At 49.4% G+C, this 24,159-nt stretch overlaps 1 protein-coding gene across 1 annotated transcript in view; it reads right to left on the bottom strand.

Moving 5' to 3' along the window:
* The window catches only part of HPSE2 (heparanase 2 (inactive)), a 206,291-nt gene extending 200,115 nt beyond the window's left edge, over positions 1-6,176 (bottom strand). The window contains exons 1-2 of the mRNA XM_054984215.1: positions 5,917-6,176; positions 5,221-5,378 (exon numbers count right to left, since the gene is read on the bottom strand). Coding sequence (XP_054840190.1) covers positions 5,221-5,378; positions 5,917-6,176 — 418 coding nt within the window. The remainder of the gene's footprint in view (positions 1-5,220; positions 5,379-5,916) is intronic.
* Positions 6,177-24,159: the final 17,983 nt, after the last annotated feature.

Here is a 24,159-nt window from a genome sequence, read left to right as displayed (position 1 = left end):
ACCACATATACTTTAGAACAGAGGGATATTGCACACTTTAGCTCTCCTCAGAAAGAAAAAAAGGGATATTCAGAGCAGCCAGAAACATATCTGTGTCTACCAAATGGAAACTGTATTTAAGACATGAATATTCTCATTATGCTTATGATGATGCTCGTGCCATGAGAAATCAGCTTGTCCTTACAGTATCCCAAGGTTCTTTGCCTTTCCCTAATAACAATGATTTTCTGTGGAAGGTCTTGTTGCAGTTCCTGGTTCTGGGGAGTCAGTAAGAAAGCTTGGCCTGTGGTCAGGAAATCTCCCTCACCACACCTTTCTGATTTACACTGATCCCTGATACACACCACATGTGTCCCCTCCCTCCTTCCCCCATTTGCAATGGTTCTGTTCCACATTTAAGTGATGAAAAGTTAAGACCTGTGGTTACAACTTCTATGAGAAACTTCATTTTGAAGGGCTGCTACATTTCAACTTTATTGCCATGAGGAAAAATGAAGAAACAAAAGGCCACAGTCACTCAACAGCAAGGAAACCTGGGTGAAGACATTTAATAAGTGTAAGTTCCTTACCACAACTTGTTGAAATATTGACCTTTGGGCTGAACTAATGCTTTTTTCTGCAAATGTTTAAAGTGAACCAAATACAGCTCTTGGTCAAAGAAGTTTTATGCTACCCAGTAAGTTTCTCCTTTAGTTTTAAAACAACAGCAGCCTCAACAAAGCAAGTTTCACTGGTGAGTAAGGGGGGACTGGTGGGAGTGGATGTGAAGAATGAGGACAGTTTGATGCGGTGAAATGGAGACTCGGATGGCACTTGCAAAGAGAATCTCCAACTGCACCACCCCTGCTGACCGAGACATCTATATGTTTTTAAAAAAAAAAACTTCAAGGAATGTAACAGCTTAGAGGAGCAAAAAGAAATTAAATGCAGGAGCTGCAAGCCAGCCATTTGTTCAAGCAGTCAAGATCCCCATGAGGCATCCTCCTTTCTTGTGCCAACCTACCTGCTGGGATCTGTCTGGAATTAATTGGCTTCTTCAATAATAACTTATGGAAAATCTTTGAGTAATAGTCTCCTGAGTCGCAGAGCCAAAGGAAGGCTGAAAGGGCCGCAAGTGTGATCTTGTTACTTTTCTTTGGAATTTGAAGCCCAGTTCCTTATTTGCTCATCTCCAAACTGCATCTTATAGTTTTACTACTGTGTGTGCTATTCACAAACCACCTACCATGGTAGAGTCTTTCTTGAAAGGATGTTCTCTTTAAAAAGCATGATGCAAGCCCTTTAAAAAGCAAGGGCTCTGACTCAGGAAAGCTTATGCCACATTAAATTGGCATAGTCTTAAAGATGCCATAAAACTCCTTTGAGGAGGGGTTGAGGGAACCTAACAAGATTCTTTGTTCAAACTGCATGGACTAATTCCCCAAGCATGTCCAACAGTAATTTCTTTCATTTGTGTCTTCATGCTTACATTATAAGGATGTAATTGTGGGTTATTTTGAGGATAACTGAAAGTAGATTTAAATAACACTCATAATGCATTTAAACTACCCTGTCCTGATCTGAGTAGTTCCAGGATAATTGCCATGCAAAAAGATGTTCTCTTTAAAGTCCATGATGTATCTGATGAAGCAAGCACACACCCCTTTCAATGCTTCTAAATACAGTAGGGATTCTAAAGAGAACCATAGCTGGGACTGATTCTCAGTTAACCCAGAGTAAGAGTGTAATCTTGGAGCGAGAGTTAGTGTAACACACAAGGGTTAGGGAAAGGATCTGAGCCCCAAAGTTTCCCTGTTCATATCTCTGCTTAGCCATAAGTTTTTTGGGGTGACCTTGCTCTCTCTCGGCCCCGCCTCTCCACTTCTGAAAGGTGGAGATGATAATGCAGTTTTACCTCATGGATTTTTAAAAGGTTTACTATAATAAAGGATATGAAGCGCAATGAGCACTTAGGGGGAAAGTACTGCATTGTCACCAAGGTTCTCCTTGTATCTTTTGCAAGAGCAGGGTATCCCCATTTGAAGGGATGGCATTAAACAGGAGAGAATTTGAGACATGTCCAAAGGAAGCCTAGCTGAAAGGGAGCCCACTGGTCACCACCCACAGAATATATTATCTGAGCCCCAAAAGAACTCGGGCCTCAGTTATGAGACAAAGTTCTGCAATAAAGCCCTGTCTTACCAACTGGGCACCTATCATCTGAGGATTCAAAAGAGAGAGTGACCAAGGGCTCTTGATAAAGAAAAACTTGGGGCTGAATATTCAGGACACCTAGATATTAAATTAATAAATATATATACAAATTCTATTATCTGTGGCAGATAGTCTATTGAGTGTATTTAATGACAATTACCATTCCCCTTATTCAAGTATTGCACACTGTCTATTGTTAAGATAAAGGCATTACCTGAGTCACAAAATTCACATAGAGCATTGATATCAAAGCTGTTCTGTAAGCAATTCACTTTCCTAGGGAGGAGTTCTGATTTAAATGCTTGCTTGAGGCAATGTGCTGACTACTGATCTTTGACATTGTTCAAGCAAACAAAAATTGTGCAAGAAAAGTTGCCTTCCTAAATATATTGAATAAACTCACTGAAATCAGTGTTTGGGATGGAGCATAATTTCCACCTAATATTTTCAGGATTTATGTGTAAAGTCCACTGGACTGTTAGAGTTGCTCCTCTGTATGTTAACCTGGCAGTACATGCTACTTTGTTCAGTGGAGCTCATTGTCAAGAGTACAGAGCACTGGCAGCAAGTCTTATGACCCCCCTACTCCAGATTAGTGATCTGTCGATGTTAGGGGGGGGAATAATTCTAAGAGATTAAGAGGGATCTCAAGTTTCTCCAAAGGACATGGGGGGAAATTGGGGAATAAAGAGTGATGTATAAATGGCAAGAAATCAAATCTTTTGCCAGCAAAGCAGCTTCTAATGAGGACACAGAATTGGGAGAATTGAGCAGTCACTAAAAACCTTTCAGTCCTATTTGTTCAGCAAAGTTTCTTTCAGCTACAAAGGTGCTGAGTGCCTTGAATCCAAGGAGAAACACTAAATGGGAGGGGAGAGGGAGAGAGAATCTTACTGCTGTAAAGAAAGTGCCCCGTGCCTCTCTCTACTCTTCAAAGATCAGCTCTCAAACTTGGGAAAGAAATTCTAGACTTCTATTTTCCCCAGTCAACTGGCAAGGGAAAGGAACACCAGCAGCAGTGAAGGGGCAGAAGGGACCTTATAAACATACCGGTGCTTTGAGGAGTGGGGAATGGTAGTCTTGTATCCTTGCTTTGGTTATAATATACTCCAGTCTAGCTGACAAAATAAGGAGTGGCTGCCGTTGTGCCTTTATATGAGTCACCTCACTTCTGACCTACTTTACAGGGTTGTTGTGAGGGTTATGATATAATGTGTTAAACACAAGGGACAGTGTTGTTACCATGCTCTGCCCTGTCTGGAAAATAAGAGAGACTGAGTTCAAAACTAGCTGTCGAAGGAGTGGGGAAAGCAGCAGCGGAACACAGGATTAACAGGGAAATCTCCTAGTTTAGCTGTGTTGGTGCCCGGATGGCCCAGTCTTCCTTGGCTGTTTCTAAACTATCATACACTCGCTGTGCTAAGCCCGGCCTTGGCGTGCTTGTTCTGCCCCTTTTCTACTCTCTCCAGTGGTGACAACAAACATGGCGGTCTTTTAAAGTACACTGGAAATCTTCCCTCCCCTTTCGCTGAAGAATTAGGCAATGTTGTGATCCAAGCAAGAGAGCCCTGGGACAATGATTATGTTCAAATCAAGGGCCCAGCCAGATGGCCATGGAAGACCCGAAAAGGCAAAATCTCCATCTACCATTGGTCTGCTCACCACCCTACACTTTTATCTTTCTTTGTAAAATTGAGAAAGGAAAATTAAATAGGACCTTATGAAAGCAAAATTAAATGGCATCTTAAAGACTACACAACTTCATTCCAGCACAAACTTTCCTGAGTTAGAACTCAAGTGATCATATACCTGAAGTATATGTTCCTAGGACATATTTAACTATATAAGCAACAGAAGAATGGTTGTGGGCAGATGTTTCAATGTGAAGCCAGAAACAATAACTGAGCACCTTCCTTGACTTAATCAGATTTTCTATTTATCCAGCTCTACCTGTCTGTCCACAGATGCGGGTGGTCCTGGCCCATTCCAAATGGACCGAATTCTTTCTTACTGGTTACTGTTTTCCAATGTTTGTAACATCTTCCCACTCTGGCCCTTCTGTTCCTTGTAAATATAAAGGCATTTCCTGCACTCAACGCCTCTGATGAAGAAAGCTCTGGCTCAAGAGAGCCTTGTGTGGGGATACGTTTGGTGAAGGTGCCGCTGGACTTGAAACAGAAGTCCATTTCTCTGCAAGGCACTGAAAGGGCTGCCCCTCTGGGATCACTGTGGTGAACAGCAGAGAGAGAGGCAAACATCATTGCCCCGTCCGGAGTCCCCTTCACAGAGCACAAGGGCTACCACCGGGCATGGCTGCCAATCGAACCGCCCTGCTCAGACTCGGGCTGCCTGATACACAAGCCGGGGGCCTTTCTCCACCCAGAGTTGTAAGGGGCAGCTGTCTGTCCTTTCCTGGGGAGGCAGGGGCCGAAGCTCGGCCCTTGGTCAAGAGAGTCTCATGGCCCCTTGGCCTCCACTTCCGTGCGCCTCTTTCCAGGCAATCAGACGCTACACCCGCCCCTTTTGCTCCCGGCCTCGCTGCCCGAGCAGCAGCCAGTCCACGGCAAGCTTTCCCCTCAGCCCCTCCAGCTTGGGTCCCTGTGCTGGAGAACCCCGGCGCCGCCAGACCTGCCTTGCTCTCGGGCAGCCCAGCCCGCCTCCTCCCTGCCCTTCTGCTGTTCGGTCCGGTCCTGTGCCGCCGTGCTCGGGCAGCCCCGGCTTTCTCACAGGACGGCCAAGCTGGCTCGGCCCGAGGGAAGCCTGGCGGGGAGCATTCTGCCGCGCCCCGGGGCCGAGGGAGGGCGACGCAGGCACGAGGTTCGCCCCCTTTGCGGCCCGCGTGGACGGCTGCGCAGAGGAGCGGCGACTCTTCGGACCGCCTCCCCGCCTGCAGCGCCCGACTGCGGAGCCGCTTGGGCGCGCCCGCCTTAGCGCAGATCGCATCCAGCCGGCTCTTTCCGTGCCCGTCGGGGGCAGCGAGGCCTCCCCTCCTCCCGGCCCCGGCCCCGGCCCCGGCCCGGCTCTCACCGTCCTCGTAGTTTTTGAGGTAATAATCGGGTCCCGGTCCGCCGCGGCTTTTGGCCGGGTTCTTCACGTTCTGGAACTGCACGAAGTCGGTCCTCTTGCCGGCGAAGCGGAGGAAGGCCGGCGCCAGCCCACGGGCCAGGGTCACCAGGCGCCGGGAGCTGCGGAGAAGAGGCCGAGTGAGCCAAGCAGCCGGGCCGGAAGCCCTGGAGAGGCCGCCCAGGTAGAGAAAGCCGGGCCGGGCTGCGGGAGCGACAGGCGGTCGGCGCCCTGCCCTGCCCTGCCCTGCGGCCAGCGCTCCTCCGACGCCTTGGGGCGCCCCCTCCCCGAGTCCCCCGCCTCAGCCTGCCTCGGGGGTTCTCAGTCTCCGGCCTGCCGGCTGCAGGGAAAGCGGTTCCAGAGGGAGCCTGGGCGAGGCAGCTGCCGCCCCCTCCCGCCCCCGGCCTTTGGGCCTGGGACCTGCGCCGGGCAGCTCTCCGGAACGGGAGGGGGCGAGAGGCAGGCAGGCAGGCAGGCAGGCAGCCCCGCAGCCAGCCGCGGCGAGATGCTTTCTCCATTGCAAACATGTGCATCTTAATGGGAACCATGGCCCGGCCTCCAGCCCAGCCGTGGCGGTGCGGGGCCGGCGAAGGGGAGGCAGGAGCCCCGCGGGCGGGCGGGCAGTGGCGGGGCCCCTGGGCCGGCCGCCTCCACTCTTACCTGAGGAAGTCCAGCCAGCCGTCGTGGAGGATGGAGGGGTCGAGCTGGAGCGAGAGGAAGTTGGGGCTGGTGAGGCGGAGCGGGCTCCTGGCGCTCACGTCCAGCAGGATGAGCGTCCTGCCGGCGGCGCCCTGCGCGGGGCTCGGGCCGGCCTGCGCGGGGCAGGGGAAGGAGAGGTGCGCCAGCAGCGCCAGCCCCGGGCCCAGCAGGGCCAGCAAGCCGGGCGGGCCGGCGCCGGGGCCGGGGCAGGGGCAGGGCATGCTGGGCCAGAGCGAGGCCGAGGGGGCTCCAATTAAGTCCCGCGCCGGGCACTGCCGCTCGCGGGCGGCTAATTGTCCGGAGTGGGAAGCGCGGGGGGCGCCGCCGCCTTTTCCTCCCCCTCCCTCCCCCCATGTTTTGGTGCTGGGGGGAGAGGGGAGCTCCCCGCCCCTGGCCAGCCTTCCCCGGGGCCCGTGCCAAGACGCCTGCTTCGCCAGCGCCGCCCCTGGAAGCGCCGCCGCCCGCGGACATTCGCGCTTGGCGAAAGGTAAAGGAGTCGCTCGCCGCTTAACCCCCTCGGCCCGGGCTCCCCGAGGGGAGGCCAAGGGGCTGCGGCTTGCTGGGCGCGGGGAGCCCCTCGGATCGGAGGCCTCGCCCCCCGTGCGGGCAGCCGCTGCCTCAGCGCCGCCGAGAAGGGATTTCCCGGCGCGGGGGGCGGCTATTTCGCAGGAGTTTTCCCGCCTTCCCTTCGGCCCTCTGGGGCGCTCTCTGAGCTGGGGGGAAACCGGAGGCAGGATCCGGACCGGGGCGGGAGGGCAGCCGGAGGAGCCGCAGCGGCACTCCTGCGGCGCCTGGGGCGGGGACGGGCGACAGAAGCGCCGAGCCGGCCGCGAAGGAGGAACTCGGGTGCCGGGAGGCGCGCTTGTTTTGGAGCGGAAAGTGGAGCTCTCTCCTGGCCGTCCGCAGGGAGACGGAAGCCGGGCATACGAAGCAGGTAAGTCCGCCTGGCTCGTCCGGGCCCAACGCCGGGGTGGATCAATTTCCTCGACGGAAAAGGGAACGTCGCCCGCCTCGACGTTTCCTGGTCCGCCCCGGCCCTGGTTGGCCACCGAGGGGCCTCTCGCGACGTCAGTTCACCCGGGAGCTGCCGGGGAGCTGTTGGGGGGGGGGGCGGGGAGAGAAGAGTCGTAGGGGCCAGGCGGCAAGAGAGATGATGCCTGCCGGGCTCAGTTAATCCCCTTCGGTGAGTGTCTCACGAGGGACAGGAGTGGAAATCTCTTCTGGCCGAGTTATTTCCCCCGAGTCTTTCGGGGAGCCGCCCTTAACGTGGCCCCGGGAGATGCCCGCTTCTGCGCAGCCTTCCCGTTCTGAAGAGGCCCCCCAGGGGCGCTCTCCCCCTCCTCCCTCCCTCCCTCGGCCTGGGGATCCCCGGGCGTGCACGATGTGTGGATTGAGACCGCAGTCCTGGGAGCGCCGAGAAGTCAAGGCGATTCTCCTCTGGAGGCGAGATGAGGCCAGTACACCGGGCGAGAGCTCGTCCCGGTGGCCGCAGGAAGGGACTCGGAACGCCCTGGAGTTCGGGGCTCCTCTCGGTGCAGCTGCTGTTGCCCAGCCAGTCCTGCTCAAGTCCTTCCCAGACCGCCTTGTGGGCCAAAAACGAGGCGCGTCTCGAGTCCCGAATCTTTTCCTCTATTGTAAAGTTTTTAGCATGAAGTCAGGCCAGAGTAAAAGCGAGGCAGCAGCCCCACCGCAGCCCAAAAGCCCTCTCGAGCCCAAAGAGCTGACAACCGGAAAACGCTGCATCTCGGTTATCTCAGCGTGGGGAGACCCGATCCTATTCAGGTTGATTCTCAAACAACCCCCAAAGAGTTCATGAGATTGCAGATTTAATCCAAGCTGCGAGACTGGTTTTAAACGTTTATGGGGAGATTTTGAATCTCATTCTTCCCCTCCCCTACATTGGTATGCAAAGCGCCCTGCTGGGGGTGGGGGGCGAATAGACGTTTGGCGCTGATATAAAGAAGCGTTCTTAATTCTGAGACCGTTTCACTAACACTCTCAGAATCTGACTGTAAAACTGAATTTTTGTATTGCAATCTTGTATGCATTTCCTTGAAAGTAATAGGAATCATGGCTCGTTTGTGAAATGGCGCTGGATTTGAAATCTCAGCCGAACCGAAATTATTGAGTTTTACTGCCAAGTTTGTTGTCAAGCCGCCGATGTTACTGTGTCGACCTTATTGCCGCAAACTGCTGGACAAAAACATCCCTAAACTTTTCCTTGATTGGCTACCCAATCATGATATCCTGAATTAAAAGCTTTCCAAAATACCAGATTTCTGCTTGTGCAAAAAACACCTGGGTGCAGCGCCGATTCCGAAGGGGCAGCCCTGCAGCAAAAACAACAAAGAGTTTAACCGACGTATTATGGCATAAGCTTTCCTGAATCATATATGTATGCACACATACCAACGGAAGAAGATTTAATCGCAACGCCAGTCCTTCCTTCTGTTTGTACGGGGCTTAATACTTCGTGCATCTGAGGAAGTGGACTCTGGCTCGGGAACGCTTAGGGCACAGTGAATTCTGTGGTCCCCCGCAGCTCCTTCACTGCGGATGCAGTGCGGCTTGGAGGTTTCAGTTGAGCTTGGAGGAGAGTGGAGTGCTTATGCAGCGACTGCTTGGGGACGGGAAAGAAGCCTTGTATGCTTCGTTAAGCGAGCTTAAACTTCACCCGAGAAGTCTACTCTGGCTGGGGTCTGGGGGAGGTTTGGCCGGGGCTTTGCAGAAAGCCTCCCCTTCCCCTTTCCCTTCACCGGCTGACGTTTCTACAGAGCTGTGCAAAGCTACAACAGTAGCCCGTCGGGGTCCTGGAGCCCAGTAGCCTGTCTCTGACAGTGTCCAGATCCAGAGACTTCTGGAAGCTGGAGAAACGAGAGGTGGGTGGGTCAAAAAGTATCCTCTTCTCTCCTTGCCTCGGTGTGTGTGTGGGGAGGGGGTAATTCGGAGCACCTTAAACATCCGAAGAGAAGCCTTGACTTCTCCTAGCTCAGGTTGACGAAGAATTCCTCGCTCCCAAATATTAGGTTGGACAAAACAAACACAAGCCATCGGTTCCATTGGCTTTCTGATAGCAAAGAGTTCCACTTGTCAACTCCAATTTATGTGGGACAGCGTATTTTTTGCTCTAAGTGGAATACAAGTGAGGAGAGTGTCTTTATTTTAACAGCGAAATCCTAAACAGAGTTACTCCAGTTACTAAGCTTAGACTGGAGTTACTCTCCTTAGAATTTCACTGCAAGAGTAGATGGTAGCAGCAGCAACTGACCTCAGCGCCATTTGTTTTAAAGTAGTGGAGGGTTTTGTTTTGTTTTTTAATAGCGCAGTCCTGTTCGGTCCTCTTTGCTCCCCTTTTCTAAAAGGTGAAAATGTGTGGCCAAGATTGCCTTTGATTGTTTTTCTTGCCCTTTAAAAAAACACGAGGACTGCAATCCTATGCCGACTCATCTGGGACTAAATTACGTTTAACAAAGTGGGACTTACTTTTCAGTAAACATGCCCAGCATTGCACTTACTCGTTGTACAGTACATAAACTGGCAAGGCTGCAACCCGACACACCTTATGTGGAAGTACTATCGATTTTGGGGACATTCCTGATGCCCCCTGACCTCCACGCCTCCTCTGTTTTATCACTTTGCATATTAGCCATGAATTTCAAGGGATAGTCTCTCGCTCCCTTTACTTAAGGGGCGGACGATCCGTCCGAAATTCTGCTTTAGATGTAGCTGGCTTGAAGGAGCTGTTAAGATATTTGGTAAATTTCACCACTCCCTAACAACCGTCCCCTTTCCTGATCTGTAAAGAATATGTTCAAAAACACCCGGTCAATTGACCGATCCAGTCCTTTCTTTCTCCTTTATAACCAACTGGACAGTCCAGCAAAAGACATGCCCCCTTCGGCCAGGTTTGTTTGTCATGAGGGGCCAACTTGAGGTGCTGGTAGGGAAAGTCGAATTGCTCCAGATCCAGCGAATCTCTGTTGCTCTCCTTTCGCGGTGCTCCGAGTCAGGGGGCTGGCAGAAAGAACCCCGACAAGGATTCCCCCCTCCCCGATCAAAATGCATTTCTTGCCCTTGGAGATTTCTCAGTTTCGCGCCCTTCGGCAATCTCTCTGGCCTTTGCCCAGTTGGCAGTGCGGACTCTCCAGTTTGTGATTCATAGCTTCAGAATTCGGAATTTGTCATTCATTACTGTGAGATTTCCGTAACTGGTAACACATGCTGCAAGGACAAATCCTCTCGTTAAGGAAATATGTAATAAGCAATGGCAAACTGGGTGTGTGTTAGATACAGTCCCCAATACTAGCAGTATCTCTGCAAGCATCTAGTTGGACACGTTTTCGAAAAGGATGCAGCTAACAGGAAAACCGGTCCCAGGTTTGAGGGGAGAGGTCTAGAATTCCGATTTTTTTTCCTTTCACGTGAACAGATTTTTGGAGAATCAAAGTCCTGGCTTCGGCTGATTTGCAACGATCAGGGCCTCGAGGCCTAGGCAGGATTCGCTTGCTCGATTCCCAGGTACCACCGTAAGCATCGTCTCCGAAGTTGCCACCCTGCCTTATGTGTGACTTTCGGCGGGTAGGTTAAAGTATCCCTTAGTATCAAAGCAGAGGCTCCCCGGCCTCCGGGAGGGCTGAAGGCAAGGAACAACGTCCTTCCCGCAAAGCCCCCAGACCCTGAGTGAGGAGCTCTCGGTCCAGCCTATCCCGAGAGAATCCATCCCAGAGGAGTCCCAGTCTAAAGAGGCCAGCCATCAGGGGGCGCCATGCTCGGTGCCTGGGTCTCTTGGCCTGCCTTCCAGCCCCCAGGAGAGCGCTGCTGGGCCTCTGCCCTGACGCGAGGGGTGTCCGCCGCGCATCCAGCGCCCCCTAGCGATGGGAAAGTCAGCGGGTGTCAGGCTCAGGCGGGTAACCGAGTTGGTCTGCGATAGATGAGCAAGGAGGAGTGGAGAGACCAACAAAAGATTTCCAGGGGATGAACTTTCGAGGGTCAAAGGTCCCTTCCTCGGGGACCAGAGCTCATACCTTGAAAATCTAGTTGGTGTCTAAGGGCCAAGCTACAAGTGACGAATGACACTTGAATGGCAAGTGGATTGAGTGGAGCGCAAGTGAACAGGGAGAAATACACTTGCTGTTCAAGTGTCATTCGTCAGTCACTTGTAGCTTCGCCCTTAGATGCAGCTGAACTCGAACCTTGCTCGTCAGCAGTTGTTGGGGACAGGAGGGAAGACCCTGGCCTGTGCAGCTGCCTAGCAACGGTTCCCTCGGATGAGCCGGAGGGGAGACGCCCGGAGAGGAGACGCGCCTCTCCTAGGGGCTCTCTGGCGCGCCCAGGGTTAGGCCGGGCTGCTTTCCTCGCGTGTGGCGCAATGGAAAAGGGCATTCGCGCGGGCCGGCTTCTTGGTTTCTCTGTGCCGTAGCTGAGGAGTCGAGGGCCGGGCGGGCGGCTCAGTGCTCGAACGCCGCGCCCAGAACTTGCCTATCATCACCGTCCTCCGGCGCAGGGCTCTGCAACGCAGCCTTAGCTCTGCTGCCGAGAAGATGCCGGCCCTCTCTGCGGGGTGCTGGGTGGGGAGGTGCGCCGCGCGGTCTCGTTCGCACCTGCGGCCCGTCCTTTGAAGTGGCCGTGGTCGCTGGGTTTGCCGCCCGGGTTTGCCTTCTCAAAAAGTATCCAGGAGAAAGACTACAAACTGGTGCCAGTGCCAGTGCCGGGTAGTAGTCAGCGGATCTGGGAAACCCAGGTTCGAATCCCCACTCTGCCCCAGAAGCTTGCCGGGTGACCAGTCATAGTCTCAGCCTCGCCTACTTCGCAGGATTGGTGTGAAGAAAAGACTGAGGAGAAGAGCGGGATAGAAACCTCTTGGGGTCCTCCTTGCAATCAAAGAGACACTCTGAGAAGGCATTCCTAGGGCCGCTTACCAGGGCCTTACCATGACAACCACTCCAGAGGGCCGCGGTGTTAGTCAGCGGCAGGATAATAAAGCAAGAGTCCGGTGGCCCTTTGAAGGTTAACCCGATTTCTTCCAGCGAAAACTCACCACTCAGAGCTCGCTTCTTAGATGCATTCTGGACGCCTGTTTCATTCTACCCTTTGGTAAATGTCCCCATTGAATTCCGTGGGGCATTTCTAGTTAAATTCATTTAGGGCCTTGGTGCGATTGAAACCTGCAGAGTGGGCAGCAGCCCCGATCCTTAACTAGCATGTTTCACGCCCACCATGGTCAGGATGAGGGGCAGGCATTCTCCCCTTCGCAGGCCTCCTCGGAGCTGTTCTTTGGGTAAGATCCAAAGAGATGCTCTCATGCCTGCACAAGGCCCTTCGCAGATATTTACCGTGCAAAGGCAAAGACATTTGCCCTATGGGCGGTGCAATCCTAAACCGAGTTAACCCTTCTAAGCCCGAAGACTTCAGTGGTTTTATAGAAGGGTGTAACTCTGTTTAGGACTGCGCTGTCAGCATGCCATGGACTGTATTAGGAAACTGGCCGCAGCTTGGCCGTAAATTCCAGGAAGCCCGATCTCCGACCTGGCTGTAAGAGGTGAGACCCCCAGAAGTCCCACTTTCCCTGCAGGATATCCCTGCGCTCTACAGCGGGTTTCAACCCTCTTGTGTTTATATATATTTGGACTGTGTAATGCCGAGAGTTTAAATTGCGACCCTCAGAAAACAGTGAGAAATGCCATTTAAAGTGGAACTGATTCTACAGAATGAACCAGGCGCACCAGCGGAGAAGGACCCGTTCAGGAGCGCCTCGCTTCGGGCTCCTTGGAGAAGCGCAAACGCGCCTTCCGCCTTCCGTTAAATGCTGGCGGGGGGGGGGGGGGGGTGGCGCTGCGGGACTGCAGAACCGTCGGAGAGGAGGCGCGACGCCTCGCGGACCTCCGCTCCTGAGGGGCACAGGGATGGCCCTGGTCGACCTCGAACCCAGCGCCGGCCGGTGTTTTAAACGGCGCGCGGGAATTTCGACTCTGTGCTGGGAGTTTCCTTGTGCAAAAAGCCCAACTGGCTGGCGGATCTATCCACACCCGGCGCTCAGTCAAGGCCCGTTTTGGCCACTTGGCTCTGGATCGGATTGAACGGGGAGTCACCACCTGCTTGGCCAGCGTATCTGCAGATGGCCAGCAGTGCTGGCCCAGCGTGGAGTTAGTTGAGGAAAGGAAGGTGATATGCGCCGAAGGGGCGTCGGTCGCCAGGGGACCCGCACACGACTTGCCCCGAGATTGGAGGGTCGGGTGGGGAGAGACTGTGGGAGCGGCAAGGGCTCCGCTCCAGTCCCAAGCCGCCCCGCTCTGGTGGCGCCGAGTCGGAAGAGCCAGCAGAAAGTACTGGCTGAGCAAACCCAGTCCAGAGAAATGCTGCCCGGGCCTTCCTCTGCAAGGGTTTGCGCAGGAAAGAGGCTTCCCTGCTTGGGCTGCAACGCTAGACAGCGGCACTGGCCGGGCTCCCTTCTCAGTGTTTCGGGCGCTTCAAACGTTCCCAGGCCGCCTCAGAACCGAGGAGGCAGGCCCAGGGTCGCGCCAAAGGGTCGCCACGGCCACCCCCAGCTTGGCGGGCCTGATTCCGCTGGCGCTTGTTTCCAGAGGGTCAGCGCAACTGTTGCGGGGGCTTTGGGGGTCGCGGAGTGCCTGGCAGAGCTCAGCCCTTGTTCGGACGGGGAAATCCCCTTCATTTGCCACTACAGACTGGCTCTGAAGCGTCTCTCCCCTCCTCCTCCTCCTCCTCCGTCCCAGGCCCACTGAAACGGCATCCGTCTAAAGAGGAGGCCGGGATTCTCTCTCTCCCTCTCCCATAAGCAAAATTATTCTGAAAAGTCAAAGGGCTAAGAGTGAGAACCGATTGCCCCGGTGCCAGGTTTAAGCCCTGCAGGCCCTCGTGAAAAGGAGTTTTAAAGGAACTGGTGGAACTGGCGCTCCAGCTGACTTGTTTGCTTTTAAAGAAAGAACACCAGCTTCAGCCGGGGACGGGGGGGGGCTTCTTCTCCCCCCATTCTCGTTTTTTCTACTCCAAATCGCACCCCTCCCCGAAGAGTCCTTTGAGATTTCCCGGGCCGGGCATTGGCCAAAGTGCTGCGCGGAACATTGGTGCTGCAGGGGGACGTGGGCCTCGTTCCGTCCCTGTAATATCGCCGCGCAGTGTGCGCATTTTACTGTCCAGGTCTCAATTATAATTTTCGGTCAAGTATTCTGAGTTATTTGTAATGAAGAAAAGCTGCTCTGTGAACGGAATATTCCCGAAGGGTGGTCTTAGCTAAGTTGTAATATTTTTAAGCAGAGGACGGAGGGATCCGTTGAAAGACGCAGGCAAATCTAGTCAAAGTGAAGCTCGTTTGCGCTCCGTTGATCCGACCGGAGAGGGAGCAGATCCGACGTCTCCCATTGCCCTCCGCAGGACCGAACACGCGACTTAACTTTGTGTGGGTCCTGCCCCCGATGCGTAAATTCCCCAATAGGTTGGCAATCCCTGTTCGAGGCCAGCATTTGCTCTCTCCCGGCCACAGAAATCCGCATCTCCCCGTCCAGTTGCCTAGGCTGCATTGCTAAGCATACTCGCCTGGAAATGCCTCCCATCGAACCCCTTGCCGACTGGCGCGTTTTAGTCCCTTGCGCCCTCAAGGAAGCCGCAATTGCCCTGACCCGATACTCGTCTAGCCAGTGATGAGGCACGCTGAGTTCAAAAGCCCCACAGAACTTGGTGAGATTTACTCCCGAGGAAGACATGCGCAGGATCCTGCTGCACACTTCACAGCCTTGCAGCTGGATCCTAAACCAATGTGTTCTGCAGTAAGCAAAGTAAGCAAGTCCAGCTGGTTTCATGCGGCATCGCTCTTCATAAGGATTGTAACCTTGCTCTTTTCTTGTTAGACCGGTGGATGTTCCGCTTCCGAAAGTTTAAAATTGTTATTGGTTAATGCTTAGTTTTATTGAACAACCACTCAAAAGCCTACGGAGGAAGGCATTTGTTTTTAAGCAGGCTTTCGACTGGCGACCCCTGTACATGAACTGCTGGAGGGAAGAACGATTACCCCCATCCAACCCTTCTCTCCCCCTCCCCCTCTCCCCATCACAGGCAAAGAGGTGAGGGCCTGGTCCCCAGGAAGAGTTTGTTTGTTTTCTTTTTTTATACCTTTCTCTCCCAATGGGGACCCAAAGCAGTTTACATCCTCCTCTTCTCCTCCATTTATCCTTACAACAACCCTGTGAGGTAGGTTGGACTGAGAGAGCATGTTACTGACCCAAGGTCAGCCCAGCAACACTGTTTTTTCCTTAGATTTATATTATTTTATTATGTTATCTTTGCCTGTTGGTATTTTGTTGGTCTCCTTGCATCCCTGGAGAAGAAGATATAAATATAAATAAATAAAGATAAACTTTCTAACAAATAGACAAAAAAAAACAGCCAAAGAGAAGCCTTATTTGTTTTGCTGGGAGAGCTAAACTAAGCACAATACTTACACCTTTTCTGTTGAAACTAAAGTGGCATAAGAGTGCTTAACTTTGAATTCTGCCTTGAATGTCTACATGGTCTCCTCCCTTAAAAATCTTAATTTAATCATTACAACTTCCCCCCACAGATTCCCCCCACCCCATGATATAAGATAATGCAGAGGCTGCGGATTTGGGTACTCAGTGGTGGGTGAGTGTTGCTCTGTGGGGAAATAAGATTTACAGAAAGCAGATGATGTAAGAGAATCCTGCACATTATAAAGTCACCCTCAGGCCTCTGGGCTTGTGCCCTGGTGGAGACTCCAGCCTGGCCTTTGATGAAGTGGTGCTCGCAGCCAGGCTCTGCTTCAGATAGTGTTTCAAACAGACAGATGAAGCCTTTTTGCCTCATTTAAGATAAATAGAGAATGCTGGGGGGGAAAGTGTCTTCCCCCATTTCTTTTCTCAGTTCTATGAAAGCCAGGCCGGGCGAAGGGGGAGGAGGGCAGGACTGGTGGGATGTGGCGTCAGATCATGCAAGATCTCACAGAACCCAGCCTTGCTTTGGCCTCTCCAGTACAGGCAAGTTAAATTAACTGCAGCAGTGTGTGCTAGAAAAAACCTTTGCACAGAACCTGGTTCCCAAGGTCCAGATGGAATGAAAGGAACCCACAGCACCAACTGACCTTCCTGGAAAAGATGCATTGTTCTGTCTTCTGCAAATGGCCTGGCTAGCGTTGCCACAACTCCCAGGAGAGAGTGACACAAAGAAGGCCCTAGATCTACCTAAGTGACTGAGTGTGCCATAGAAGAAGAGCCGGGGTTGATGGTATTGCTTGATTCTGCCCACCAGGCCACAGGCGCATGACCAAAGAGACCAGGCTCCATTACCCCTTAGGCCCTCAGCTCGCTCAAATTCTCTGCCCTTGCAAGAGAAATCCCTGGCTCCTGGGGGGAGCAGTTCTTCTGGGAGGGCACAAGAACCTAGGTGGCAAATCTGTTGGGAGAAAATGGCTGTACCACAGCATTTGCCACCAGCCTTGCTGAACATAGATCTGCCAGGCAGTGAGGACAAGATTCCAGGCATCTAAATAGATTTTGGCTATGCCGATTGAGAGTACTGCCACAGGGCTATGCCCATCTTTCTGACAGGAAAGGCAAGATTTGCAATAAATGTGTGAAGTTTGACTTGTGTATTACATTTATATGATTCTTCCCATATAGAGTGTGTTTTATCATTTCTTCTAGTCCAGTATTGGTGTCTGTCTTGCAGTCCTACGGGGACAGAAAGTATAATGGTGATTGCCGCTCAACAAGCCTAGTGAATGGTTCTGTGCAATAGGTATATTACTGAGTGCAATCCAAACAGGTGATGTAATGGAGATAATGAGAGATAGAGGTTGAGAACAGGTAGACAAAAGCAAGGAGCCCGGCATCAGACTCATAAACAACCAGGAGTCTCACTACAGAAGATGGTGCATTGTGGATGCTGCCTCTCCCTGAAGCCTTGCTTTGAAGTGGTTATGCTGAGGACTTTAATCCTAAAAGTAGCTTTCCAGATTACAGTTGAATTACTTTATGCTTTATAGTCATTTTTTTTTGCAATCTGTATTTAAGGCTATGTATCCTTTGCAAAGTTTCAATTTAAAAAATGTGTATCAAAGTAAGCCAATCTCTACCATCAATGAAAGATGAATTTTCTGACTTCCATATCGAATTTGCACATTTATCTTTTGCAGGATTTCTTCTACAGCTAGTAGTTAGAAACCCCACTGACCAATGGAGAACCAATACTTGACCCTTTCCCCATCCCCCAGCTTTTGAGATTTCAGCAGATACTGCCCTCAAAATATCAAATTTACCTTCACAGCCATGTGGGCTAGAAACTTGCTTCTTGAAACCATGAAAGGAGACATTCTCAAGGCTGTATTGTTGAAGGCTTTCACGGCCGGAGAATGATGGTTGTTGTGGATTTTCCAGGTTGTATAGCCATGGTCTTGGCATTGTAGTTCCTGACGTTTCGCCAGCAGCTATAATTGGCATCTTCAGAGGTGTAGCACCAAAAGACAGAGATCTCTCAGTGTCATGAGCACCAAAAGATCTCTGTCTTTTGGTGCTACACCTCTGAAGATGCCAGTCACAGCTGCTGGCGAAACGTCAGGAACTACAATGCCAAGACCGCAGCTCTATAGCCCGGAAAATCCACAACAACCATCATTCTCAAGGTTGTTTGATTTCATATCAGTCTGTGCTATTGCAGAATACACAAAACCCTGCCTACATTTGTTGCCTTTTCTCTTAACACATTGTTGTATCTCAACATTTTTCACTTAATAAACTTTGCTTTAGTTTTGCCACAATTAAACTGAAGTGATTTTTTTCTTCAGCTCATTGTTATGGAGACCTAACTGAAAAAGACCCATAATTGGATTGCAGGGTGATGGTGGGTGTTGAAATAGGGCTGGGGCACTGGGGGAGGGGATTAAAACTTTGTTTCCTGAATACTTGTCCCCCATGATTGATAACCTCTGTAAGGAAAATGTCAGTCAACCTTTTTCCCTGCTAGGGCTTATAGCCACTTTGGGTGAGAATGTCTTTCTAGGAAATCTTGGGGACTGAACAGGTTGGTTCCTTTGCTCCTGTACTGTGGCCCAGATGCAAATTCTACCTAGAAACATCACAACTGCTTTAAAATGAAGAAAAAGGAGATTCTCCGTGAAAATAGAGTGCCACCCTTCTAAATCCATTGAAGTCAATGGATTTAGAAGGACTGAGGTTTCCTTTCCATTTAGAGGAAAGGGATGTGATGTTTCCAACGTGTGTCCCATGGGAGTAAATTCTCTAGGGAAACAGCTTGTTGGTTTCACATCCTTTTGACAGAGGAATTGTAATCCATAGGGAGACAGTGCATAAAAAAATAACAATGAGAGATTGTTCCTGCAGACAGAAAGTTTGTCTCACGTGTGCTAATTTTTGGGCCCAGCAGAACTATTAACACCCCTGATATTTGACCACTGCCATAAAACATCTGGTGGAATATTCAGCAATGTCCCCTGTATGCTTCCCAAGATACAGTGACTAGTTATGGATTACAGTGTAGTTAGTTATTTCTTCTCTTCAGGAAGTAACTTTTACCAGCCTGGGCTGGTCAGAGATCAGCCAATGGGAAATGGCTGATGCTATGAGAATTTATTTGCAAGTAGTAGCTCCAAGTCTATAAAGAGCAGAAGGCTATAAAGAACAGAAGAAGAATAGAATGGAATGGAAACCTTCCATGCTTTAGTGGAACGGCTATGGCTCAGTGGTAGAGCATCTGCTTTGCCTGCAGAAGGCTTCAGGTTCAATCCCCAGTATTTCTAGTAAATGGATCAAGTACTAGGTGATGAGAGAGACCCCCGCCTGAGTCCCTGGAGAGGCACAGCTTTGTGTGTTCAGCAGTTTAGAACAAAAACATTTTTAAAGTCTGGCAAATATTACCAGACACCAAGGCCTGGCCCAGGTCTCTACCCTAAGAGCTAGAGTGCATTCCATTATACAATATCAGGCCTTAATAGGCAGAATGTCAAAAGTCTGATCAGCTAACTAGAACAGCTGCACATTTCCAAGGCTAAGAAAATCCAGCCTCAAGGGTGGAACTACACTTTTGGTTTAGTTCCATGATCCTGAACCTTATCGGTGCCTGAGAGTTTCCCCCAGTGCAGTAAAAGGAGCTTGGAGACGGCAGTTTTCAGTGGAAAAAGAGTACAAAAGGAAATGTATTTTTTAAATCACCTGAAAATTAATCATGGAACTATGCTGTCTTCAAGTTCCCTGTTTCCTTGTGTGCAAATGGAGAATTTTCTTGTAGCTTACTACTCAAAGCAGACATTTCCATTTTGTTCCTAAGCCATTCCACATAGAAGGTGCGACTCAGAATTTCACAGGTTCTGGTTCAAAGTTATCTTCAGATGGCTTCAAAACCTCATTTGCATATCATTACCTGATGGGCTCGTTTGCCAGTTTTTGGCCTTTCTGCTTATTAGTACACCTTACCCAGGAGGAAGAGCATGTGAGATGCAATGTTACAGATGTTTCTAGTAGGAGGAGTTGTGTGTTGATTGCTCATTAAACTGGGCTGACTGAGTCCATTTTGAAATGGCCTGAACAAAGACCATATTTGGATGGCTGGAGTTTTCTGCTTTTGCTCTTTCTATAGGAGGCTTATGGTAAGGTTGTTCTGGAAACGTAAACATCCAAAATGGCGGTTCAATAGCAGTAATAAGTTTTAGATCCCTGGCTATGTCAAGGAGATTGTGTATGTGTGTGTGAATGAGAGAGAGAGAGAGAGAGAGAGAGAGAGAGAGAGAGAGAGAGAGAGAGAGAGAGAGAGAGAGGTGTACATCCATGGAAGAAAAAATCTTTCCTTGTTACTTTGTCAGCACTCCACAGGAAGGCAAGTTTGGTGGCATTCTTTTAGCAACATGATATGCACTCAGCCTCCTAACCTGTTCTGCTCACCCTCAAACACATATTGTATGCACAGTTTATCTTACTTCAGAATGCAGTGTTCATTTCTGTGATATTAGAGAAATTTTCAAGCTGAGCCTCACAAAACTTCTTGCTGAGCCTTTGACCATATAGTGTTACTGTAATCAGTACGGGCCTTTTTGGTTTCTGAACTGACCTCGTGCTCTATAGAGAGGAAGGAAGGCTGCAATCTTCAGGTGGCACACTGGACTCCAAACAGCCTGGCAACTGCCAACTGGAATGGGTAGAAATCAGGTAAACTTCTTAATAATCATCTATGGAAAAAATGTGAGAATTCCATTATTCTTTGCTGTACCACCTGCTTAAAGTAAGAAAGAGTCCCCCCACTCCCAAGGCAAGTCTGCAAACTGGAATTTCAAAACCAAATGTATCTGTTCTGAAGATCAGGCCAAACTGAATGATTGGGTGGAAGAATATTGCAGCAAGAACATCTCTTGGCATCAGCCATGGAGGGCAAAAAAAAAAATCAACTTGGGCCAGGCCTTAGCCAAGCACTTCAACATTTTGCACCAGCTAAAGATCTGGCACCCAGTTGGTGTGAGTGGGTTGTTTCTTTCAGACATTACCATAATTACTTCTGAAAGCCTGGCTCCTTTTAAACTCTTTTCCCTGTAAATATTCAGCCCATGATTTTGTTAGGCTTGTAAATAATCCCCCTCCCACTTTCTCCTCCTCTAAGTATGCTGTTTTCAATCATTAAACCAGCCTTTGAGAAAAAGGAAATAATAGAGAGGAAGAAGGGGGTTGTCTGCAGACCTTACTTCAAACAGAATGAAGTCTGCCACTAAGGCTACAATCTTCAGTGCTGTTACTGAGGAAGCAGGGTTGACTTGACCACTGTTTGGCAAGATACCAGGAATGGGCCAGTTCAAGTTGGGCCCAGTTAGGGGGAGGGGTCCTGTGCTGAAATTGACTTATCCAGGCAACCTCAGGAGAATTGCCCCACTGAACTGTGGGGTTTACTTCTGAGTACATATCAGTTTGGTGCAGTGGTTAAGAGTGACAGAACTCTAATCTGGAGGACCAGGTTTGATTTTCCCACTCCTCCACTTGAAGCCAGCTGGGTCAGTCAGCTCTTTGGAGCTCTCTCAGCCCCGCCCATCTCACAGGGTGATTGTTGTAGGGATAATAATGACATACTTTGTAAACTGCTCTGAGTGGGTGTTAAGTTGTTCTGAAGGGTGGTATATAAATCAAATGTTATCATCATCATCATCATCTACAAATTAGTGAGTCACTAGATTTGGCATGCACAAGGGGTTTTAGAGAAGTGTGAAATTGTTGATCTAACAAAAATGTGCAACATCACTAAAACTGGCTTGTGGTCTGGTTCCCTGAATTCCATTTTAAACACTGGCATTATGTTGACTCCTTTCCAGTAAGAAAGCTGATTTTAGTGACACTGCACATTTTAGTTAGATGAGGAATTTCATGTTTGTGTTCTCTAAAGCATTATAAGAAACTTAGCTCTAGGTCTCTTCTGGGTCAATATATAGAAAGCACTGCTAAAATCGAATGATTAAATGTGGATAAGAAGAAGATCTGCAGAGGAAGAACCAACATGGCTTCTGCAGAGGGAAGTCCCTCATTGCTCAACTTTTAACTGGGTGAAAAGCATTTAGATGGGGGTGATCTGGGACTGTCAGAAAGCTTTTGGCAGAAGTCCTTTGTCTAAAGCTCCTAAGTAAGCATAATTCTGGGGGAGGGGGGTAGCAGTATGGAAGGGTCGCTGTCTTCATTCCCTGTTGGGTTTTTTTTGAAGGCATCTATTTGATCACTGTGGGAAACTGGATTATAGACTAGATAGATCATTGATCTGATGCAGCCAGGCTCTTCTTATGCTCTTAAATCTTTCTACAAGATCAGAGAACCTGTGGAAACAGTTTTGTCTATAAACTAGCTACTTAAGAGAAAGAAGAATAAAACTGGTGGTACATATAAATAAGTTAAGAATTGGAAAATACATGAAAATTACTAGACACACTATAAATAGAATAACTATCCAAGAGAAAAGTTAGCATACTGGTTGCAAATCTTTGAAGACAGATGCTGGCAAAAGGTTAAAAGTTGGATGCCTTCATTCCATGCTTGCCCAGTAAATGTTGTAAGAATGAACTATAAAGTAGTATATAGAGTATTTGGATATGACCTATGTTCAGTGAAAGCCAGCCCCTGACATCAAGGTAGGATTGCCAGCTGGCAAGAAGAAAAACTGGCCCTGCATATTGCTGTTCCTTTATCAGCCACTTGGCAGGCAGTTATCTTCCCTATGAAGGGATAGTGGATGAGTGAAGAACACAAGAAACACAGTCCTGATCCCACTTGAAAGAAAGCCCCCCCCCACAATATGATTAGGGTATACATTGAGATCTAAACAATTATTATGACAAATCTCAGGCACCGGGCCACAATGGCACCTAGAGATTTCATCATGGTGCCACATATTTTTGACAAATGCAAACCTTTCATCTTTCTTTTGAAAATGCTTTGTTTTTTACCATGGCTGCCATGGCTCACCACATCTCTTGTTCACTTTCACTCCACTCTCCATCACCATAATTGAAAGGATTCTACTAGATGCAGAAAGCTCCACCAAAGAAGATGGGAAGGAGCTTTCTGAAGATAGCTGAGTCTGTCCAATTATGGACATGGAGTGAATAAGAGTATTTGGGAGCAGCGGCAGCAAAGCTAAAGGATGAAGGTTTGCCTTTAACCCCCTTTTGTCTCTTTACATGGCTGCCATTGACACTGATAGCTCATCTGCCCGCCTCCCCCCCCCCCAAGCTAGAATCAGAGGAGGACTCAGATAGTTTTGGAAAGTTCTACATCATCTACATTATTAGGAGCAAGGCAGATTTTCATGGAATGAAAAGGCATAATGCAACATTCATATTGTATAAATGTACAAGTCTTGGAAGCTAGAGCCCTGAAGAGCCATGTCCCTTGAGATTGGCCTAAATGAGATCCCAGCAGCCTCTTGGCAATATTCTACTCTTTTTTTAAAAAAGCAGTTGTTCAGTAATGGGTGTTTTGCTTTTGGGTTAGAGATTATCCTTCTTTTGTTATGATAACTGTTTCTTTCTCTACTACAATATTTCTCATTTCTTTTAATACCATTAAGTAACAGCTGACCTACAGCAACCCCATAGGGTTTTCAGGGAAAGAGACATTCAGAAATGGTTTGTCATTACCTACCTCTGTGTAGCAACCCTGGACTTCCTTGGTGTTATGTATCCCATCCAAGTACTAACCAGGTCTGACTCCCACTTAGCTTCTGCGAGCTGATGAGAGCAGGCTACCCTAGGCCGTTCAGGTCAAGGCAATACGTTCACAGTGCTAATACAATTATGAGAACCCATGAGAAGAGGTTAGGATTAGGTGTTGTGGTAGCAACAATAAAAAAATGTCATCATTAAAATATGAAACACTGAAGGCTGAAAAATGAATCTGGCTCCTAATTTTTTTGTCTGGCTTATACACCCAAAGAAGTACATCAAAGTCAGTTATAATGGCTGTATGGCCATGAAATCCCTATCAATAATGGTGCGTGCATGGCCAGGACCTGGAATGTGATGAAGAAAGTACCCTGTGCAAGTATGTTCATTTGTGTTCTGCACAGTACAATGACATACCACAATACATCAATACCTTTGTTCTTGAGCTTTAAGATGCTATAAATGCTGGGGGTGGGTGGGTGTCTACAACAATGTAGTCCATTCTCTTTGCTGAAGGCTTCTGGGAAGGAAGACGACTGAGCATGCTCTTCCCTTCCCAGGACTGCTGGGGTGTGTTTTTTAGAAGCAGCAGCAGCAGCAGCTCCCATCTTTGTGTCCTCCGTTCAGGAAAGTAGCCAGCTGTTCCTCCCCACACTCAACAAACTTGTACAACCCTCTTATGGATTTAACTAGGAAGCAAGTGCCACTAAGTTCAGTGGTGTTTACTCCCAAGTATATATTGAGAGGTATATAACCTGATTTAGGAATATTGAAACATTACCTGGGAATAGAAACAAATTGAAGGTAGAATGTACTGGTCCATTTGAAAAAAATGTGAATGTAATAGTAGCTTAATACCTTTATTATTATCAACTAAAAAGTTGTAAAGAAATTAGCATGTTTTCTATGTCACCAAAACTCTGGGTACAAAGGAGGGAGGGTGTTGTTTAGCACATATTCCATTGGACACAGCTGGATTTACTTCCGAGTAAACATACCCGCATAAGGGTGTGAGTGTTATGGTGCACATTCCGTAAGTG

The sequence above is a fragment of the Eublepharis macularius genome, chromosome 6 (assembly GCF_028583425.1).
Source record: "Eublepharis macularius isolate TG4126 chromosome 6, MPM_Emac_v1.0, whole genome shotgun sequence".
Taxonomy (NCBI): domain Eukaryota; kingdom Metazoa; phylum Chordata; class Lepidosauria; order Squamata; family Eublepharidae; genus Eublepharis; species Eublepharis macularius.
This window is presented reverse-complemented; position numbering and strand designations above follow the sequence as displayed.